Genomic DNA, 18,622 nt, shown 5'->3' with positions numbered 1-18,622 from the left:
TCAAGCACAGCATTTCTTGACTGTCGAGACACATCGAGTTTTTTCCAGACAAGCAAAGACTGTTGTAACTTCGTCGTGTTGTTCTTTATAGCTCCTCATCATCTCGAAAGTGCTATTCCATCGTGTCTCCACGTCTTGCTTTAGTTTTTTCATTGGCTTGTCTTTGTTCGCGTGGAGCTCCTTGAGATTATTACTAGCAACAGTGCTGGAGTGAAAGAAAGTGACGATGTCCTTAACTTTTCGTTGTAGTCTACAGACATCATCTGTTTCCTTGATGGAGGCCTTCACTACGAGATTGAGGGTATGGGCGAAACATGGCTGGTGGCGAATTTTACACAACTCAATGGCGTTTTTTATGTTTTTTGCATTATCGGAAACGATGACTGTCACCTTCTTCTCAATTCCCCATTCCATGAATACAGACTGCAGTTCTGAAGACAAGTTTTCTGCGGTGTGTCTCTTTCCATCACTTTTAGTGCTGAGGACATGGGACTTTAGAAACCACTGTTCGGTTATGTAGTGTGCTATTATGGTCATATAACCCTCATTGGCGCGAGAAGTCCAACAATCCGTTGTGATTGAAAGATGTGCCACTTGTAACATTGCCTCTGTAAGACTCATCCTTTCCTTTTTGTAGCGAGCTGGCAATAACTGTGTCGATAGTCGCTTTCGAGAAATGATATCATATCTGAAATTAAACATAATAACAAAGTTAGTTATGACAATAATAATATGAATAACAATAATAATAATAATAATAATAATAATAATAATAATAATAATAATAATAATAATAATAATAATAATAATAATAATAAATAATAATAATAATAATAATAATAACAATAATAATAATAGTAATAATAAAAATTATGATGATGATGATGATGATGATGGTGATGATGATGATGATGATGATGATGATGATGATGACGACGATGGTCTAAAACTGGTGACGACGACATCGAATTTCTCATCAATGAAATTGGTCCATCTGAAAATGAATGTATATTAACAAAAAGGTGCGATAAAAAAAAAGGAAATGAGGGAGTGATGGTATTAAAAAAAAAAAGATTACAACGCATTCTATTCTTACCTAGGATCGAGGGAGGTAATGAGTCTTCGGAATCCTTTGCGTTTCACCACAGATAATGGTTCCATTTCTGTCGTTACCATGTTGAGGATGAGGTCATCGATTTCTTGTCTTCTTGACGAATCCGGTTTGTATTTGGTTGTCTTCTCGATTTCTTGGGCAAGCGTGGGTTGTACCGTCACGGATCCGACAGAAGATGATGGTAAGTCTCTCTCGTCTTTATTTGCACCCAGAGTTTTCTTTTTGGAAGCCTCATATTGCACCAGTTCATTCCAATGTTTCGTCTTGATGTGTCGGTTCAAGTTTGTCGTTGATGCACATCTATACAAGAAACTGTGACAGCAGATGTTGCACACAGCAGTCGTTTTATCGGGGTTGAGGGTGAAAAACTTCCAACAGGTAGAAGGCATGTTGATCAGATGGTTGGTAGAGCAGCGATCGTATGAACGTGAATGTGTAAAGCTCGAAGATGAATGATTTGAGCAGATCATTTACAGTATTTATACAGAATATGAACAATGATGGCGCGAAAGTTTTAGATAAGAAATATATTTTAATTGGGTACAAATTGTTATGTTATTTGTTTCTAGCCAATGAAAGTATTATGGAACATCAACCAATCAGGCAGATTATGATGTTATCCATTAATTACAACTGAACAAAATGCGGGCTCATTTTCTATTGGTCTAAAGTTATTTATTTGTTTATCAAGGAAGCGGGCATATGCATATGCATATTTTGTTTTGAAACTGGGCTGCACTCTAGTGACCTCTTTAGCATCTTCATCTACTATCAAGTGCAAAGTAGCAATTACTAAAAGTGCAGACCTACCACTTCCTTCATTAATTCCCAGAAAATTCCGATTTCTTGGGAGGGGTCCGGAATAGGTGAGTTGTTTTTTTTTTCAGCACGTCATGTAAAGGTTTGCGGAAGTCAACACATATTTACGCATAAAACTTGCAGTTTGATGTCAACAATTAACACCAACTACCATCTCACTAAAGAAAGCAAAACACACACACACACACATACACACAAACACACAATTATGCACTTTTATTGTGCTTGAATCTCATAACTGGATATCGACAGATTCTTTTTGACAATGAGCCTTACGTCAAAATTATTAAAACGTCCTTGTCAGCAACTCATTTGTCTATAACACGATTTGCACCATCACTTTCCTTTCAAAACCTGAATGACTGGTTATATATCGTGGACCTAGATGTTTTTAAATGCCATTTATTCATCATAGAATTCTGTCTTTTGCAAGTTTAAATTGATCAAGTTTAACTGTAAAACACAGTTGGCATGTCTAACTAAACAAGTTCGTCCAATTAAAAGGAAACATGATTCAGAAAAAAATACCAACAAAGCAGTTTTGTGACGTGTGATATGTTGGGTTGGCACGGTCCCTCTCCTTTCCTACTCCTCCCCCACCCCCACTCCTTTTCCGTCATTAGCCAGGACATACAGCAAGTGGCGTCATATTCACTTAGACTTTTATTCATATTTATCGCGCCAAAAGTTGTCGGTGTTACATGACCACCCCCACCTCCTTTTTCGGTTATCTTGACCCGCATTTGTCGTCATTAGGGGAGGGCATCCGGGTCACCAAAAGGTCATCGATGCTTTAGGTTTTGAGAAGTCAGGTCATCGACGACTGAGAACTTCCCGACCTCCACTTAGTTCTCGATGCTTTTCTCGTCTCGAGAATCTTGGTCGTCGATGCTTCTCGTATTGAGTCCCGAGTCCCGAGTCTCGAGACTATACTGCGCGAGCGACGCACGCGTTACTAACAATGTGTACTATCTGCATTGTTCACCCCTCTCTCGTCGGTGATGATTCCAGCGAAGCTCGAGACTTTTTTGCGTCTCGATGCTTTTTTGAGTCTCGAGACTCAAAAAAGTCTCGAGCATCGCTCTAGTCATCGGTGCTTTCATTCAATACGTACGTATGATAATACTTTAGAAGGGTTCCATCCCCACCCCCCACATCCCACTTTTTTTCAAGGTAACGTATACCTATACCTACCCCGGACCCGCTTTGACTTGTCAAGGATGATGATGATGGATGATGGTGACCGGTGACGGTTGTGGTGATGATTGTCAATGGCATTATGGTGGTCGTTACTCCGTGATAACGGTACTGATGACAACCATGATGATGATAGTGATGACTATGTTTGTGATGATGGTGATTGTGATTATTAGTTGTTCTGTGGCTCAGCGGTAAGGTGTCTCTTCTTGTCATAAATCCAGCGATGTTAAGCGTTGTAAGTGGTCGAGTGGGTGACAGTGATCCTGGAAAATTCTGATCCCGAAGTTAAGTCCTTGTGTAAGGCACTTACCACACATTACTTTACTCGACTCAGGTGTGAATGTATAACTATCTATAAGCAGTGACGGATACTATTAAGAGTTTTAGTACAAAAAAGACCCGAAACAGGCGACTGGTACTTTATGAAATGATTGTAGGTTTGTTTGGGCTGCTAGGGGGAAAATTGAATTATTATGAAGTTCATTGATCCGGGGAAATGAGCTTTGAATTCATACACCTGCTTGACCACTCCGATTCCAATATAAACGACTGATTAATGTTCCCATATTATAAACTATAGTTAGCTGAAAATCTTTGTCGGGGCCCCAAAAGTATGGAATAAATTAGACAAAGAAATCAAAGACGCTCCCGAGCTTTAATAATTTTAGGATTCTTTTGAAACTATTCCTTTTCAGATAAGTTAGCAATAGTATTTGTTTTGTTTTTTTCCTAGGTATTGTCTTTTAGGAGCAATTTGTGAATTCTGCGAGCTGTTTTGATTGATGATTACATTAACATGTGTTGATATTTATTTTATTTATTATAATTAAGGTGATGATGATGCTGGGCTGCTGCTCCTGCTGATAATGATGGTGAAGATAAATAAATTATAAAAATAATAATAAATAAAATTCCCGTTATTCATCCCATAGGGGAGGTTTTTCTCTACTGTCTATTCTAAGGGAATACTGGAATAACCCAGGCGTCAGCCGCCGTGCAGCGCCGCAAATTGAGCTCATGGCTACACAGTGCAGCGGCGGGTGATCGAACTCGGTACCTTTGGGGTGCGAACCAAAGACCGAACCACTGAGCCACGCTGCCCCTAATGATGATGATGATGATGATGATGATGATGATGATGATGATGATGATGATGATGATGATGATGATGATGATGATGATGATGGGAACTAACAAATTACACAGGCATCTAACATTGAAACATTCCATATTCAAAGCTAACGTTTTACTTTACTGTAGGCTAGTCGTGTTCATTGACAGATGGATGCGTGTGTGTCATAGAAATAGCCATAGTGTGTGTGTGTGTGTGTGTGTGTGTGTGTGTGTGTGTGTGTGTGATATTCAACTTTTAGTAGGTTTAATGAAGTCTTGTCACACACGCGTGATACACCTACACGAATTTCCCTGCCACCCAGACACACTCACATCTGACAAGGAGTGAGGGCTGTGGAAGAACCACAGACTACCGTGTGCAAACGGTAGCGATTGGTATCGGATGGCAAACTGTGATCGTTTGAAATGATTCGAAACACTCGTTACTCGTTACCCCTCCGCCCGCTCGGATCGTGATCGTCTCAAGCTCGTCTCAAGTCTCAAGATCGTCTCAAGCTCGTCTCTATTCGTCAACCCGAATGATCGTTTTACCAACTCGCTTTTCCGGAATTGAGATCGGACGGTGACTCGTGGCTTCGCGCTCGAATGTCGATCGAGTAAAAGCGATCGAATAACCCAACACTAGGCAGCACTGATTCACAGTTTTAGAAGGGCTCTCCCGTCTCTGAAATTTAGTCTCTGTCCCTTCGCTGGGGACTGGATTAAGAATTAAGATCAATGAAACCTAGATTCTAGATAATATCATTATTATAAAGTGCTTTTCAACACGATCATTTTGATACAAAAATTGTGAAAATCAGGTAAGCAGAAGAAAAGTTATGTTAGTTTATTTAACCCTATTCATGTTCAAGTTCAAGGCTATTCCGGTACATTTGTATGTACCCCAAGGCCTTTGGCTCCCTCTCTATATATGCCTCTATGCGCCTGGGCCTGACTAGATGAAGCAAACCGATTTGGGAACACAACTAAAGACATCAGAGGATCACCCGCATATAACTAGTTTTGTAGCAAAGACAAGCAAACTTGATCATGGTCAGTGGCTTGTTGGATGGTAATAATAATAACAGAGTAGCCTTGGCGTTGTCTTTGGATAAAGTATTTTACCCATCATCCCTTTGTCTTAGGTGTGAAGATAACCGAATATGAGGTATGAAAGATATTATGAGAATGGTAGAACAGAAAGAGGCCCTACAGGTTGTGTGTACTGTATGAAATGAAAATTCTATTTCATATGGCCTAGAATTAGAGATAAGAAGAGGCACATACATTCCACATAAACACCATTTGTACCCAAAGTACAGATATTGAATTAATATTAAAATAAATCTCCATTACTCTGAAATGCATTTATTGTGCTGAAAAAAGAAAAGGAATACATACAGCATTTATATATTTCTCATATAAAGTATAGGGTATATAAGTACCCAATAGTGCAGGAATAGGAATATAAAGATTAAATTGCTCTGAGTCTGGGGTACATTTGTATCAGTGCAGGAATAGGAATATTGAGGGTTTTTCCTTATGTGAGGGTCTGGAGTACGTACATTTGTACCCCACAGTGCAGGAATCGGGGTTGTTAAACACAGTGCAGGAATAGGGTTAAGTGCCTAGTATTAGCTACAAATGTTTGGAAAGATATTTGAGGGAGGAAAAAGCGAGGGATAATACACCTTCTAAGAAAATAAGGGGAAATAGCAAATGCGTCACTTTGTGTTGAAATAGAGAAAATTGTGCCAGAAACAATATATGGATACATGAAGTGTTTGAAAAGACTAAGGATCTTAAAAGATGGCAAAAGTCCAAGTCCTAGCCAGTATTGGGGATGTCGCTTAATTGGGAAAGTCGCTTTATTGGGATGATTCCTTGAGAATGGGATTTTTTTTATATAAAAAAATTATACCGTTTCCAATTTCCGGCCACTTAATAGGGACGGAATTTGACAATATATATATTTTATATTAAAACAGGCTCTGATTTTCCATGATCTCAACATTTCTTGTGGTGCTGTGTTTCTTTTTTCAGTGTTCCTCCTTACACCCTGTGCACAGAAGTATTGATGGAAAGGCCTTGTAAAATCGAAATGGAAAAAAACGTAAAGCTTTCACATGAAGATTTCAGACATTTGAATGTCGGATTGGAAGATTTAAAGACAGAGAATTCCTTCCCATCATTTACTACGGTTGAAGATCTAGTGGAAACTGGAAGGTCATCGGAGACTGCATGTCAGTCTTCTGATGTCAGTGTTAAACTTGAATTGAAAGATGCTGAAAATATACCAGAGTCCCATTCGAAGTCCGTGAATGTCAATGTTAAACTTGATGAAGACATCAAGGAAGAGAACCCTTCACATACGACTGATGTCAATGAAAAACCTGAAGATGAAGACGTCAAGGAAGAGAACCCTTCACATATGACTGATGTCAATGAAAAACCTGAAGATGAAGACGTCAAGGAAGAGAACCCTTCACATACGACTGATGTCAATGAAAAACCTGAAGATGAAGACATCAAGGAAGAGAACTCTTCACATAGTACGACTGATGTCAATGAAAAACCTGAAGATGAAGACGTCAAGGAAGAGAACCCTTCACATACGACTGATGTCAATGAAAAACCTGAAGATGAAGACGTCAAGACAGAGAACTCTTCCTACACTTGTTCACAATTCACTGATGTTAGTGTTAAACTTGAAGGTGAAGATTCACAGAGCATTGATATTTGGGATAAAGTTAAATTTGAATCCAAAATGACAACAGAGCTTTCATCTGTGACATCATCACTTGGGACACCACTTCAGGTGAGATATTCCTTTCTATTTCCGTGTGGCCTCTGATGAAAATGATGATGGTGATTATGATGATGATGATTGTAATTATGGCAACAATGAGATTATGATGATAATAATAACAACATAAAAATAACAAAGATTGATAACCAGTCGTTGTCCTTGTTTAGATTGTTATCCCAAAAGAACACAAAAGTCTCCAAGCAAAACATTTTGTGACTTTTCCTTGTCCTGGCCTATATCCCAGAAGAACACAAAAGTCTCCAAAACATTTTGTGACTTTTCCTTGTCCTGGCCTATATCCCAGAAGAACACAAAAGTCTCCAAAACATTTTGTGACTTTTCCTTGTCCTGGCCTATATCCCAAAAGAACACAAAAGTCTCCAAAACATTTTGTGACTTTTCCTTGTCCTGGCCTATATCCCAGAAGAACACAAAAGTCTCCAAAACATTTTGTGACTTTTCCTTGTCCTGGCCTATATCCCAGAAGAACACAAAAGTCTCCAAAACATTTTGTGACTTTTTCTTGTCCTGGCCTCTATCCCAAAAGAACACAAAATTCTCCAAAACATTTTGTGACTTTTCCTTGTCCTGGCCTATATCCCAGAAGAACACAAAAGTCTCCAAAACATTTGGTGACTTTTCCTTGTCCTGGCCTATATCCCAGAAGAACACAAAAGTCTCCAAAACATTTTGTGACTTTTCCTTGTCCTGGCCTATATCCCAGAAGAACACAAAAGTCTCCAAAACATTTTGTGACTTTTCCTTGTCCTGGCCTCTATCCCAAAAGACCACAAAAGTCTCCAAAACATTTTGTGACTTTTCCTTGTCCTGGCCTATATCCCAGAACACAAAAGTCTCCAAAACATTTTGTGACTTTTCTTTGTCCTGGCCTATATCCCAAAAGAACACAGAAGTCTCCAAAACATTTTGTGACTTTTCCTTGTCCTGGCCTATATCCCAGAAGAACACAAAAGTCTCCAAAACATTTTGTGACTTTTCCTTGTCCTGGCCTATATCCCAAAAGAACACAGAAGTCTCCAAAACATTTTGTGACTTTTCCTTGTCCTGGCCTATATCCCAGAAGAACACAAAAGTCTCCAAAACATTTTGTGACTTTTCCTTGTCCTGGCCTATATCCCAGAAGAACAAAAGTCTCCAAAACATTTTGTGACTTTTCCTTGTCCTGGCCTATCTGACCAGTTGATCACTATTTTTGTAAATAAATTTTAAATGGAGGAATTGAGTTAACACTGACAAGTTTTCTTTATTTTGTTTGTATCAAGTTGTGTAGTGGCAGTGGCTGTTCAACCTTGATATAAAATCTCTACCTTTATTGTTTCGTTTTATTCCATTCTTTCTTTCTCTTCTTTTTTTTTTTTCCAGGAACCCTGCAATGTCAACAAAGGTGATCAGAGTTATAAAACAATTTGTGAGGAGCCCGTTCCTTACAATGGTTTGGGTTCAGAGGTCATGTCTGAGGTCTTGGAGACTAAACAAGGTACAGTCTATAACGATATTATTGTCATTACCAATGCCTAATGAATTAAAACTAGTTTTGAACATAGCTATATTATGAAATAAAGTGATAGAGGATAGGGAAATGATTAGCAGACTTACTGATTTCAGGTGTGAGGGTCTTTCCAGCTTTGTTGTGTCTAGGTAGATCGTATCTAGATGTAATATCTATCTTGGACAATGTTTTGTCATTTTTCAAGGTCGTCTGAATAGTTATAAGGTGCAATCATTTTACTCGAGGCAGACATGTCTTTGTTTACAGGGATGTGCAGGATGATCAGTGGTCTTCCAATGAATTATTTTCCATCAGACTTCTATATTTCTTCACAAATGTGTCCGACAGGGCGCTACTGATTTCTAAGATGTGAATTGATAGTGATTTTTCCATGCATAATTCCTTTTGCCTATATGTATTTGTTTTTAATTTGGTAATGTTTCTTCCTCCTTTCTCATTGAATGACGCGACAATAGAATATGTACACTTAATTAAGTTATTAAACATTTGACATCTCCACATCTTCAGTTTCACTATTTCGGCTACTGCTACTGTTGTCCTTATTTCCATCTTGTGTGTACGATATCTGATTTGAAGAGATCAAACATTTCCTGTGCAGGTTTGAAATCTGTACAACATTTGCCACTAAGTACGAGATGGGCTGTAATTCTGATCAAAGAATCAAGGGCCAGCACATGGAGTCTGTTGCAAGGATGGATAACCCTAGCAAGCTTATGTCTCTGCCTTTGGTCAAATGGTGACAGTTTTATACCTTTCCCTCTGCCTTTGCCCAAATGGTTACAGTTTTATACCTTTCCCTCTGCCTTTGCCCAAATGGTTACAGTTTTATACCTTTCCCTTTGCCTTTCGCCAAATGGTTACAGTTTTATACCTTTCCCTCTGCCTTTGCCCAAATGGTTACAGTTTTATACTTTTCTCTCTGTCTTTGCCCAAATGATTACAGTTTTATACCTTTCTCTCTGCCTTTGCCCAAATGATTACAGTTTTATACCTTCCTCTCTGTCTTTGCCCAAATGATTACAGTTTTATACCTTTCTCTCTGTCTTTGCCCAAATGATTACAGTTTTATACCTTCCTCTCTGTCTTTGCCCAAATGATTAGTTTTATACCTTTCTCTCTGTCTTTGCCCAAATGATTACAGTTTTATACCTTTCTCTCTGTCTTTGCCCAAATGATTACAGTTTTATACCTTTCTCTCTGCCTTTGCCCAAATGATTACAGTTTTATACCTTCCTCTCTGTCTTTGCCCAAATGATTACAGTTTTATACCTTTCTCCCTGTCTTTGCCCAAATGATTACAGTTTTATACCTTCCTCTCTGTCTTTGCCCAAATGATTAGTTTTATACCTTTCTCTCTGTCTTTGCCCAAATGATTACAGTTTTATACCTTTCTCTCTGTCTTTGCCCAAATGATTACAGTTTTATACCTTCCTCTCTGTCTTTGCCCAAATGATTACAGTTTTATACCTTTCTCTCTGTCTTTGCCCAAATGATTACAGTTTTATACCTTTCTCTCTGTCTTTGCCCAAATGATTACAGTTTTATACCTTTCTCTCTGTCTTTGCCCAAATGATTACAGTTTTATACCTTCCTCTCTGTCTTTGCCCAAATGATTACAGTTTTATACCTTTCTCTCTGTCTTTGCCCAAATGATTACAGTTTTATACCTTCCTCTCTGTCTTTGCCCAAATGATTACAGTTTTATACCTTCATCTCTGTCTTTGCCCAAATGATTACAGTTTTATACCTTCCTCTCTGTCTTTGCCCAAATGATTACAGTTTTATACCTTTCTCTCTGTCTTTGCCCAAATGATTACAGTTTTATACCTTCCTCTCTGTCTTTGCCCAAATGATTACAGTTTTATACCTTCCTCTCTGTCTTTGCCCAAATGATAACAGTTTTATACCTTTCTCTCTGTCGGTCAAATGGGACGCCTTGCCAACATCAAATAAGTTTTGATATTTTGGAATTAAGTCAAGTAAATACATTTTTGGGATAACAATTAGTAACAGGTGTTAACTTAATAGATCCTATTCAGTCTTTTTGGTACATTCTTATTTATTTATTTATTTATTTATTTATTTATTTGCTTATTATTATTATTATTATTTATTATTATTATTATTATTATTATTATTATTATTATTATTATTATTATTATTATTATTATTATTATTATTATTATTATTATGAATATTATTATTATTCCAACAGAATCACAGACTTTAAATACCGAGAATGAGAATGAGCAACAATCGAGTTTTAGGACTCAAGTATGGGACGTTCTGGAGAAAAGTGAGTTGATTTTAACAGCAAAGGAAAATTACACAGGAGAGAAGGAAATATTTCTTTTTTATTGTTTTATAATTCTAAGTGGAACGGTTTTAGAGCATCATCATCAAAAGGATTTTCAGAAACATTTTGTTTGAATTAATCCCTGTCAAAACATGTCTCTTGGAAGAGGAATAATAAATTGAGGATTATCAGTTTTGCCACGGTCACTGACATTTTTTCATGCTATTATTATGGCACAAATTGTAAAGGCATATATTGTAAAAAAGTGCTAGACAAAATGTTAGAAAAACAAGTGAAAGGAAGCTCTGTATCACTTTTTGGAAATGATCTGGGTTTGATGCTTTGGTCCTGTTTCTGGTGTCTGATGTTTTTGTTTTAATTTATTTTTCTGGAGAAAGAAACTGAGCCCTATCATTCGATTAGGAGTTGAGGCCTTGATTATCTTAGTCATTATTTTCTCGATAAAAAGCAAAAACACAAACAAAAACGGAACTAAACTAATCATCCAAACAAAGAAAAGCCCCCAAAATATAAGAATTTAGATGAATAAATTTTATTTATTGTTTAGGGCTAGCCAATTGCGATTAATTATTACGATCAGAGGGACAATTATGCCAGAAATTATAGAATATTGCATTCAAAATAAGTAAATATTTGAGTAACCGCCTTTCCCTACATCCCTCCTCTGATTTGCAATGAAGACAATAAACTTAAATGAACCATAATAATAATAATAATAATAATAATAATAATAATAATAATAATAATAATAATAATAATAATAATAATAATAATAATAATAATAATAATAATAATAATAATAATAATAATAATAATAATAATAATGAAAATAATAATAATAATAATGATGATGATGATGATGACGACGACGACGGACGATGAAGATGATAATAATAATAATTATACACAACACAGATAATTTATTCATTGGTTTGATTGATCTTGCTATGATAGCTTAGTCTATAGTGAGACAATGATCGTTTGTCAATCGAGTTGGATGCGGTTGCTCTATTTACAATGCAGACACTGTTCCAACTTGAAAACGAAAGTGAGATTTTGGATAGCCTTAATCAACGCTAACAGTATCTAAGTGGTACCGTCAAAGTTACTGCTTGTTTCTGAAAACAGGGCAAGTCATTTCATTGCAGTTAACCACAAACGTACAGTTTGTGAGACGATGTGAACAGATACTGTGCTTTTGTGAAAACGGACGAGGCATTCGCACTGCGGTTAACAGTTGGCAAACAGTATGTGAGATGGTGGTGTTATGGGATAGTCTTTTCTTGGTTACAGGTAGAGCTATATGTTTGGCTTTAACCAAGAACAGTATCTCAAAATATTACGCTATTATTTAATGTTAGAAGACTTCCACTATGTAAAAAAATTAAACAGTTATGAATGAAAAAACTAAATGTGTCGATTGTGGCAAAAACGGTTGGATGTGGTCAGCCAGATTCTGTCCTTTTGTTGGTTTGGGCAGAATTGACCAGAAGATACATACTCAATGTAGGTACCAAATTTATCCAAAGAAAGACAGGATCGATCTAAACTAAAATAAAGCAAGTTATATCCAACCTACACTGTAATTTTGATTATTTTACAGCTATAGAAAAATATGGAGATAACACTTAAATGTCCTTTAATGAAATTGTTTGGGAATCACATCAGCCAATAGGCATAAACTTTTCCATACAGATTAAAGACAAGTGTCAAAAGTATCTATGAGAAAAAAATGTTCTTCTTAAAAGATGAGATGTGTAGATATAGCCAAAAAATAGAAATAAAATAAACTTCATAACATTACGAGTTATCTTTGTTTCAAAAATTATCAATTCAGGTTTAAAAATATTTTAAAGTATTTCTATGACTAATAAGTGTGGCTACAACCCCCCCCCCCCCCCCCCTTTATTTCTTTGTGCATCTATTTCAGCTGGCTATGCAAGTGTGGCTACAGAATCAATTGTGACTCAAATGGTGGAGATGTTGATGAATGACTCACTGGAAACAGAGGAACAGCTTGCAGCACTTCTGGGAGTCCAACCTGACTCACAATCCAATGGTAAAAATTTCAAATTTGATAATTTAATCAAGACATGTGTCAAGTGTTAGAGATCAACTGGCCATTGACCACTCATGGCAACTGGATCAACCAGCCATTGGGCTGTGAGTGGTTCATGAAATTACCTCTTTTCCCTGGAGGAAAGAAAAAGATCACATAAACCTCTTTACGTCCCAAAAGTCATATTGTCAATCCATTAAATTTGTTTTCATAATAAAAAAGCTGGGTTACTAGTTCTGGGTAATACATCATAATATTTGGGGTCCCATTAATTTATCTACAGCACTAACCAGGACTTTTTCATGATTTCCTCTAAAGATTTCTTGTTCAGGCAAAATTAGATCAAAAGTCCTTCAAAGTAGCAATATCAATTGTTTGCTACCCTTTTCATGGAATGCAAAAAATATTCCAGACCCAGGGCTTGAAATAAATAGCTTGACACCCTTAAATCGTATGTATTGAAGATGGTTTGAAAACTGAATGCGATGATCAATGACCAAAGGCTTGAAAATAAATAGCCTGACACCCCGAGATTTTGTGTTGAAGATATTTGAAAACTGAAAGGGGTGATTAGTGTCCTAGGGCTTGAAATTAAATAGCCTGACATCCGAGATAGTGTGTTGGAGATGATTTGAAAACTGAATTTTTAAATTTATTATTTTAAAATTTATTCATTCATTATTTATTTATTTCTTGTTTATACTTATTACTATTATTATTGTTTCATTATCTCACGTTCATCTTGAATATCATCGTGCTATGTGGACTAAGGGAAATTTATTATTCTAAAACTGAAACTTTTATTCTGTGTTTTCATTGAACTTACCTTTGGCTTGTCTGGTACTGTGCGAGATCAGTTCAGGTCATATCTGAGAAATTGTGAATAAATAATTGTAGTGGATGAGTATTGATCTGAGGAGATTACTCTTGACTGTGGAGTTCCCCAGGGTTCAGTACTGGATCTGGTTATTTTTGTTTTCTATTCCAACCATCTATCTAAAATCAGAATTTTCTGCCCATCTTTCGAGCTGATAAAAATTTATACTGCATCTCTGATACAAGAAATTTGTAAAGATTGTTTGCAACTAGCGAGAAATGCATTCAAAGCATTAAAGAAATGTGAATGAGTGAGAAAAGACTAAAATTAATAATTGATTAGACAGCAGGAGTATTTGTGGGGTACAGGAAGCATAAAAGCAAATAATGTTGATGATGGCTGACACTTTCCACCGAATTATTGACAAAGTCAAAGACTTGTGTATATGTTTAGACTCTTGACAGTTGGTGGAGCAACAGATTAAAACTGTGGGTAAATCTATGGGTTTTTTTTTCTAGAAACAATTGGATCCATTCGACTGTGCATATGTGAGGATGTGACTGTTACGGGTTGTTTTGTAAAGGGGTTCAAGATAACCGCTTTGTCAAAAGCCAGCAGACAAATGCAGCCCATAACATAATAAAGAAGGAACTACAGATAGAAATAGAATTTTCCGGGCTCAAATTATAAGATTGTGATGAGCCAAGATGGAGAGAAGACGAGAAATAGAGATAGACAGAAAGAGAGTCATCGAGATGGGACAACTGCTGTGAGAGTACACCTATCTGGGAGTACATGAGTAGGTGACATGAAAAGATAGTTAACTGAGAATTTTTCTTCTAAAAGTAGAATTTTTCAGTCTGGTACTTTGTTGGACACCCTGTTATCATTATCTTATTCATCATCATCATCATTGTTATTTTGATCACAATTTATTTATATATTTATTTTTGTACAGGTCTAATTTTCAGTATCAACAATTACCTAAATATTGTATTTCATGCTGCCATATTCTTTGACAATAGAATTTGTGTAATGAAGTTTATGATTTTAAAATGACACATTTATCTTTTGGTTTTTAAGCTCGAGATTTGATCAATCTCAGCATGTGGACGTTCTCAATCGTAGCTAACCTATCTTTTGGTTTTTCTGATGTTGTTGACATCTAGAAATCAACAGTCTATGTTATTTATACCTACAATGCATTTCTTTCAATGGGGATAATTTATCACTTCAATATTTTCTCAAAGTAAGAATTCTTTTTTCCATTTTACAGATAGCAACGATGTTGACGGCTGTGGCCAGCCTTTGAACAATGAAGACTTTCAAGTTGAAATTGATGTAGATGAATATACAGACAGTTGTGTGGAATGGCACAAGCCTGGCACTGAGGTCCAAACCAATCATGATAGACCTTTTGAACAACTTTCTACAAATTACGATGGACCAGAAGCTGATTCTATTGAAATGGATGAGGCACAAATGGATGAGAAATCTCATGATTCTTGTTACAAAAATGTTTCTAGTAATTCAATTTTCAAGTCATCCATTGATGCTCAAAGAGAAGAAAAGAACCATGAGAATCCTAAAATTAAGTCTTATAAATGTTTTATTTGTCGGAAGGTATTTTCTTGTAGATCATACCTTCTAAGACATACTAGAACTCATACAGGAGAAAGACCATTCAAGTGTCTGACTTGTGGAAAGGCATTTATCAACAATTTTAATTTGAAAGTACACATCACAACTCATACAGGAGAAAAACCATTAAAATGTCGAACTTGTGGAAAGGCATTTGTCAACGGTTATCATTTAAAAGTACACATTACAAGTCATACAGGAGAAAGACCATTGAATTGTCTTACCTGTGGAAAGACATTTATCACGAAACAAAGCTTACAAAAACACATTAGAATTCATACAGGAGAAAGACCATTCAAATGTGTGACTTGCGGAAAGACTTTTACTCAGGGGTCAAATTTAAATCAACACATTAAAATTCATACAGGAGAAAGACCATTCAAATGTCTGACCTGCGGAAAGACGTTTACTCAGGGGTCAAATTTAAATCAACACATCAAAATTCATACAGGAGAAAGACCATTCAAATGCCTGACCTGTGGAAAGGAATTTACAAAGAACACATATTTACAACGACACATCAAAACTCATTAGAGATAAAGACCATTCAAATGTCTGACCTGTGGAAAGGAATTTACAAAGAACACATATTTACAACGACACATCAAAACTCATTAGAGATAAAGACCATTCAAATGTCTGACCTGTGGAAAGGAATTTACAAAGAACACATATTTACAACGACACAGCAAAACTCATTAGAGATAAAGACCATTCAAATGTCTGACTCATGGTACATATTTGAAATGACACATCAGAATTCATATGGGAGAAAAACAATTTTAATGTTTGACCTGTGGCAAGGCATTTACCAGAATTCCAAAATTGTGTCCTTCATTGATTAAGTATATTTTTCACGGCATCCACAAACGGTTTCAACTTCTCACTAAAGTGATTTTTGGCCCCACACACTGTCGTTGGGGAGGGAGAGAGAGAGAGATGGAGCTGAGCAGGTTGCTTAGTGTCATACCCTTTGTGATTTGATAACCTGAAACTGCCCAAAAAAGAAAAGAATAATGAAAAAAAAAATTTTTTAAATCAAGTTATAACACTTGATGATGATCGCGACAACAAAGTCAACTACAGCGAGTTGTATTCAATAGCTTTACCAATGGAATCATTTCTTTCTATGAGCACCACTAACAACAACTTTCATTTTCGTTTCTTGATTGTCGCCTTGTAATGTGACATACATTTTTGGACAGACTCAGGCATAGCCATCTTAAATGCTTGCCTGACCCGAAATAATCAGACCCACAGTTATTGAGTATTTATCACAATATGTTGACACACTAATGAAGGAATTGCATTGTGACACCTGACAATACCATGTTAATTGTTCAATGGCCTCTGTTAAATTGTGAGTCATGCTCAGGATCTGTAGGGCTGATTGTTTCCAGTGTCAAGCAACACCAATTTCCACTCTCATGTTATCCAGTGTGTCATGTATGACATGGTGGTGTTTGGGTTGTTTGTCTATGCCAGGAAATCAGCAGTGAATGGTATTCACTATTTTGCCAACAAAAAGGCACAAACATTGAGATGATATACATATGTCCAGTAGGCGACATCAAAGTTTGTGTCATTTGTCTTACAGGCATGTTCATGTATTCGTCCAATCCAAGCATGGTTTCAATGAACTTTTCCGTCTGTCCCGTGTAGTTTGACGAATGCATGTTGCACTGTAGTCAAACTTTCCATTTCTGGGTGGGATTCTTGACCTACCATTGTGGGCAGGGAAGTCTGGAGGTACTTGCTATGTCTTCTATCCCTCTATATCTGTTTTCCATCATGCTTTCTGTCTTTGTCTTAGAATGAGATTACTTGGTTTTGTCCTGGCCCTGGTAGTTAGTTTTGGGAGATAATATTTTTTTCTTTGTCAATCATCTCTCTGCTACTGCTATGCACTGTATTATGTTTTGTGTACATTTTATATATGATTTGGATGAGACTTTTGGGTGATCCCAAACTATAGCAATGACTATGAAAAATGTTTTTTTCTCTTTTTGAGGAAAATTTTTGTCTGAAATCAAAGACCTATCTCCACCGAGTAAAAATGTTTTTGAATTTTGAAAATCCATTCATAAATAAACAAGTTATGCAGTTTCAAAGATGTCATTTATTTGGATGACCCGCAAAGAGGAAAAAAAAACTCGAAAATATGGGACGCTTTTTCTGCATTTTTTTCGACCTTTGGTTGTATCTTGCTTAATAAGTGGATTAAAAGATTGAAATTTGGCAATTTTTTGGCAAATTTGATAGAGAAAATGATGAAAACATTAGAAGAGTTCTAACTTATACAGTTTTAGAGCTGGATGGTATATAACACACACACACACACACACACAGAGAGAGAGAGAGAGAGAGAGATTAGTATAACACACACACACACACACAGAAATATATTAAGAAATGAGTGTATAACACAGAGAGAGAGAGAGAGGGGGGGGGGGGGGGGGGGGGATTGCGTACATAAACGAAAGAAATATAGAAGGAAAAGAGAAATTGGATAAGGGGACAAAGGTTACTGATGGAACGTGACTTGGAACACAATAATTAAACCCATGCTGAGATTGTAGATCATATTGCAATCGAAAATTTTTAACATTATAATTTCTTAAATTCCTGTAAATTAAACAGTCAAATTATCAGCTGTTTATTGAACCCAAACGCAATGGCAGACGATAAACACCCCTCTGCCAGTGAGACCGCGCAGACATTTTGACTAGTCATGAACTTTAAAACGTGGTCAACCAATCAGAAAGCGCTTTGCCACAACGCGCTCAGTCGTCAGTTTGGTGCCAAATCGTTTTGAACTTGTGATTTGGGCTGTATGAAGAGCAAATTAGGATGGTGTTTTGTAAAATACGGAAAAGTACTCGTCATATTCATATGAAATTTTACAACCAAAAAGAAGAAATGTTCATGTATTACCTTGTCAGCGACAAAACCTCCACGCCCGGTAGTTTTAGAAATATTTTACTCCAAAGAGTAAAAATCTATTTTTAACGGTCTTCTGGTAATCGCACGAGTTTTGTTGCTTGACATAATCTAAAATGACCTTTTTTCTGTGTGCCAAATTTCAGTCATAACCATCGATAAACAGTGTCGTAATTAATTTTTAAAAATAGCATATACAAAACGGCCACGTCCCATATTTTGTCGCGAATTTGGGCACTTCGTGGGCGAAAAAGAGGCCCAA

At 36.5% G+C, this 18,622-nt stretch overlaps 2 protein-coding genes across 3 annotated transcripts; one reads left to right on the top strand and one right to left on the bottom strand.

Annotated features, from left to right (window-relative positions):
- On the bottom strand, positions 1-1,503 carry LOC144957661 (E3 SUMO-protein ligase ZBED1-like). Its single transcript, XM_078889005.1, has 2 exons — positions 1,097-1,503; positions 1-688 (listed from the first exon to the last, which is right to left on the bottom strand). Exons 1-2 carry the CDS (start codon positions 1,501-1,503, stop codon positions 1-3), a joined length of 1,095 nt encoding a protein of 364 aa, XP_078745131.1.
- A 3,397-nt stretch (positions 1,504-4,900) lies between these two features.
- On the top strand, positions 4,901-18,340 carry LOC144957900 (uncharacterized). Of its 2 annotated transcripts, none has more exons than XM_078889436.1 (6): positions 4,901-5,067; positions 6,290-7,064; positions 8,439-8,553; positions 10,802-10,882; positions 12,834-12,962; positions 15,056-18,340. In XM_078889436.1, exons 2-6 carry the CDS (start codon positions 6,324-6,326, stop codon positions 15,952-15,954), a joined length of 1,965 nt encoding a protein of 654 aa, XP_078745562.1. In that variant the 5' UTR covers positions 4,901-5,067; positions 6,290-6,323; the 3' UTR covers positions 15,955-18,340. The 2 variants fall into 2 exon arrangements, with proteins under 2 accessions (XP_078745562.1, XP_078745563.1); XM_078889437.1 differs by lacking the exon at positions 4,901-5,067 and adding an exon at positions 5,144-5,299.
- Positions 18,341-18,622: the final 282 nt, after the last annotated feature.

This window comes from Berghia stephanieae, chromosome 12, assembly GCF_034508935.2.
Source record: "Berghia stephanieae isolate SIO BIC M18660-M18661 chromosome 12, UCSD_Bste_1.3, whole genome shotgun sequence".
Taxonomy (NCBI): domain Eukaryota; kingdom Metazoa; phylum Mollusca; class Gastropoda; order Nudibranchia; family Aeolidiidae; genus Berghia; species Berghia stephanieae.
Note: the sequence above shows the minus strand (reverse complement) of the source record. Positions and strands in the feature narration are given on the sequence as shown.

Bases quoted from the DNA above. Each gene is read 5' to 3' on its own strand.
- LOC144957661 (XM_078889005.1), bottom strand. From the start codon at position 1,503: ATGCCTTCTACCTGTTGGAAGTTTTTCACCCTCAACCCCGATAAAACG. The intron at 689-1,096 runs GTAAGAATAGAA...GTTTAATTTCAG, and splicing joins ATTACCTCCCTCGATCCTAG to ATATGATATCATTTCTCGAA.
- LOC144957900 (XM_078889436.1), top strand. From the start codon at position 6,324: ATGGAAAGGCCTTGTAAAATCGAAATGGAAAAAAACGTAAAGCTTTCA. The intron at 8,554-10,801 runs GTACAGTCTATA...TTATTCCAACAG, and splicing joins GGTCTTGGAGACTAAACAAG to AATCACAGACTTTAAATACC. The intron at 10,883-12,833 runs GTGAGTTGATTT...CATCTATTTCAG, and splicing joins ATGGGACGTTCTGGAGAAAA to CTGGCTATGCAAGTGTGGCT.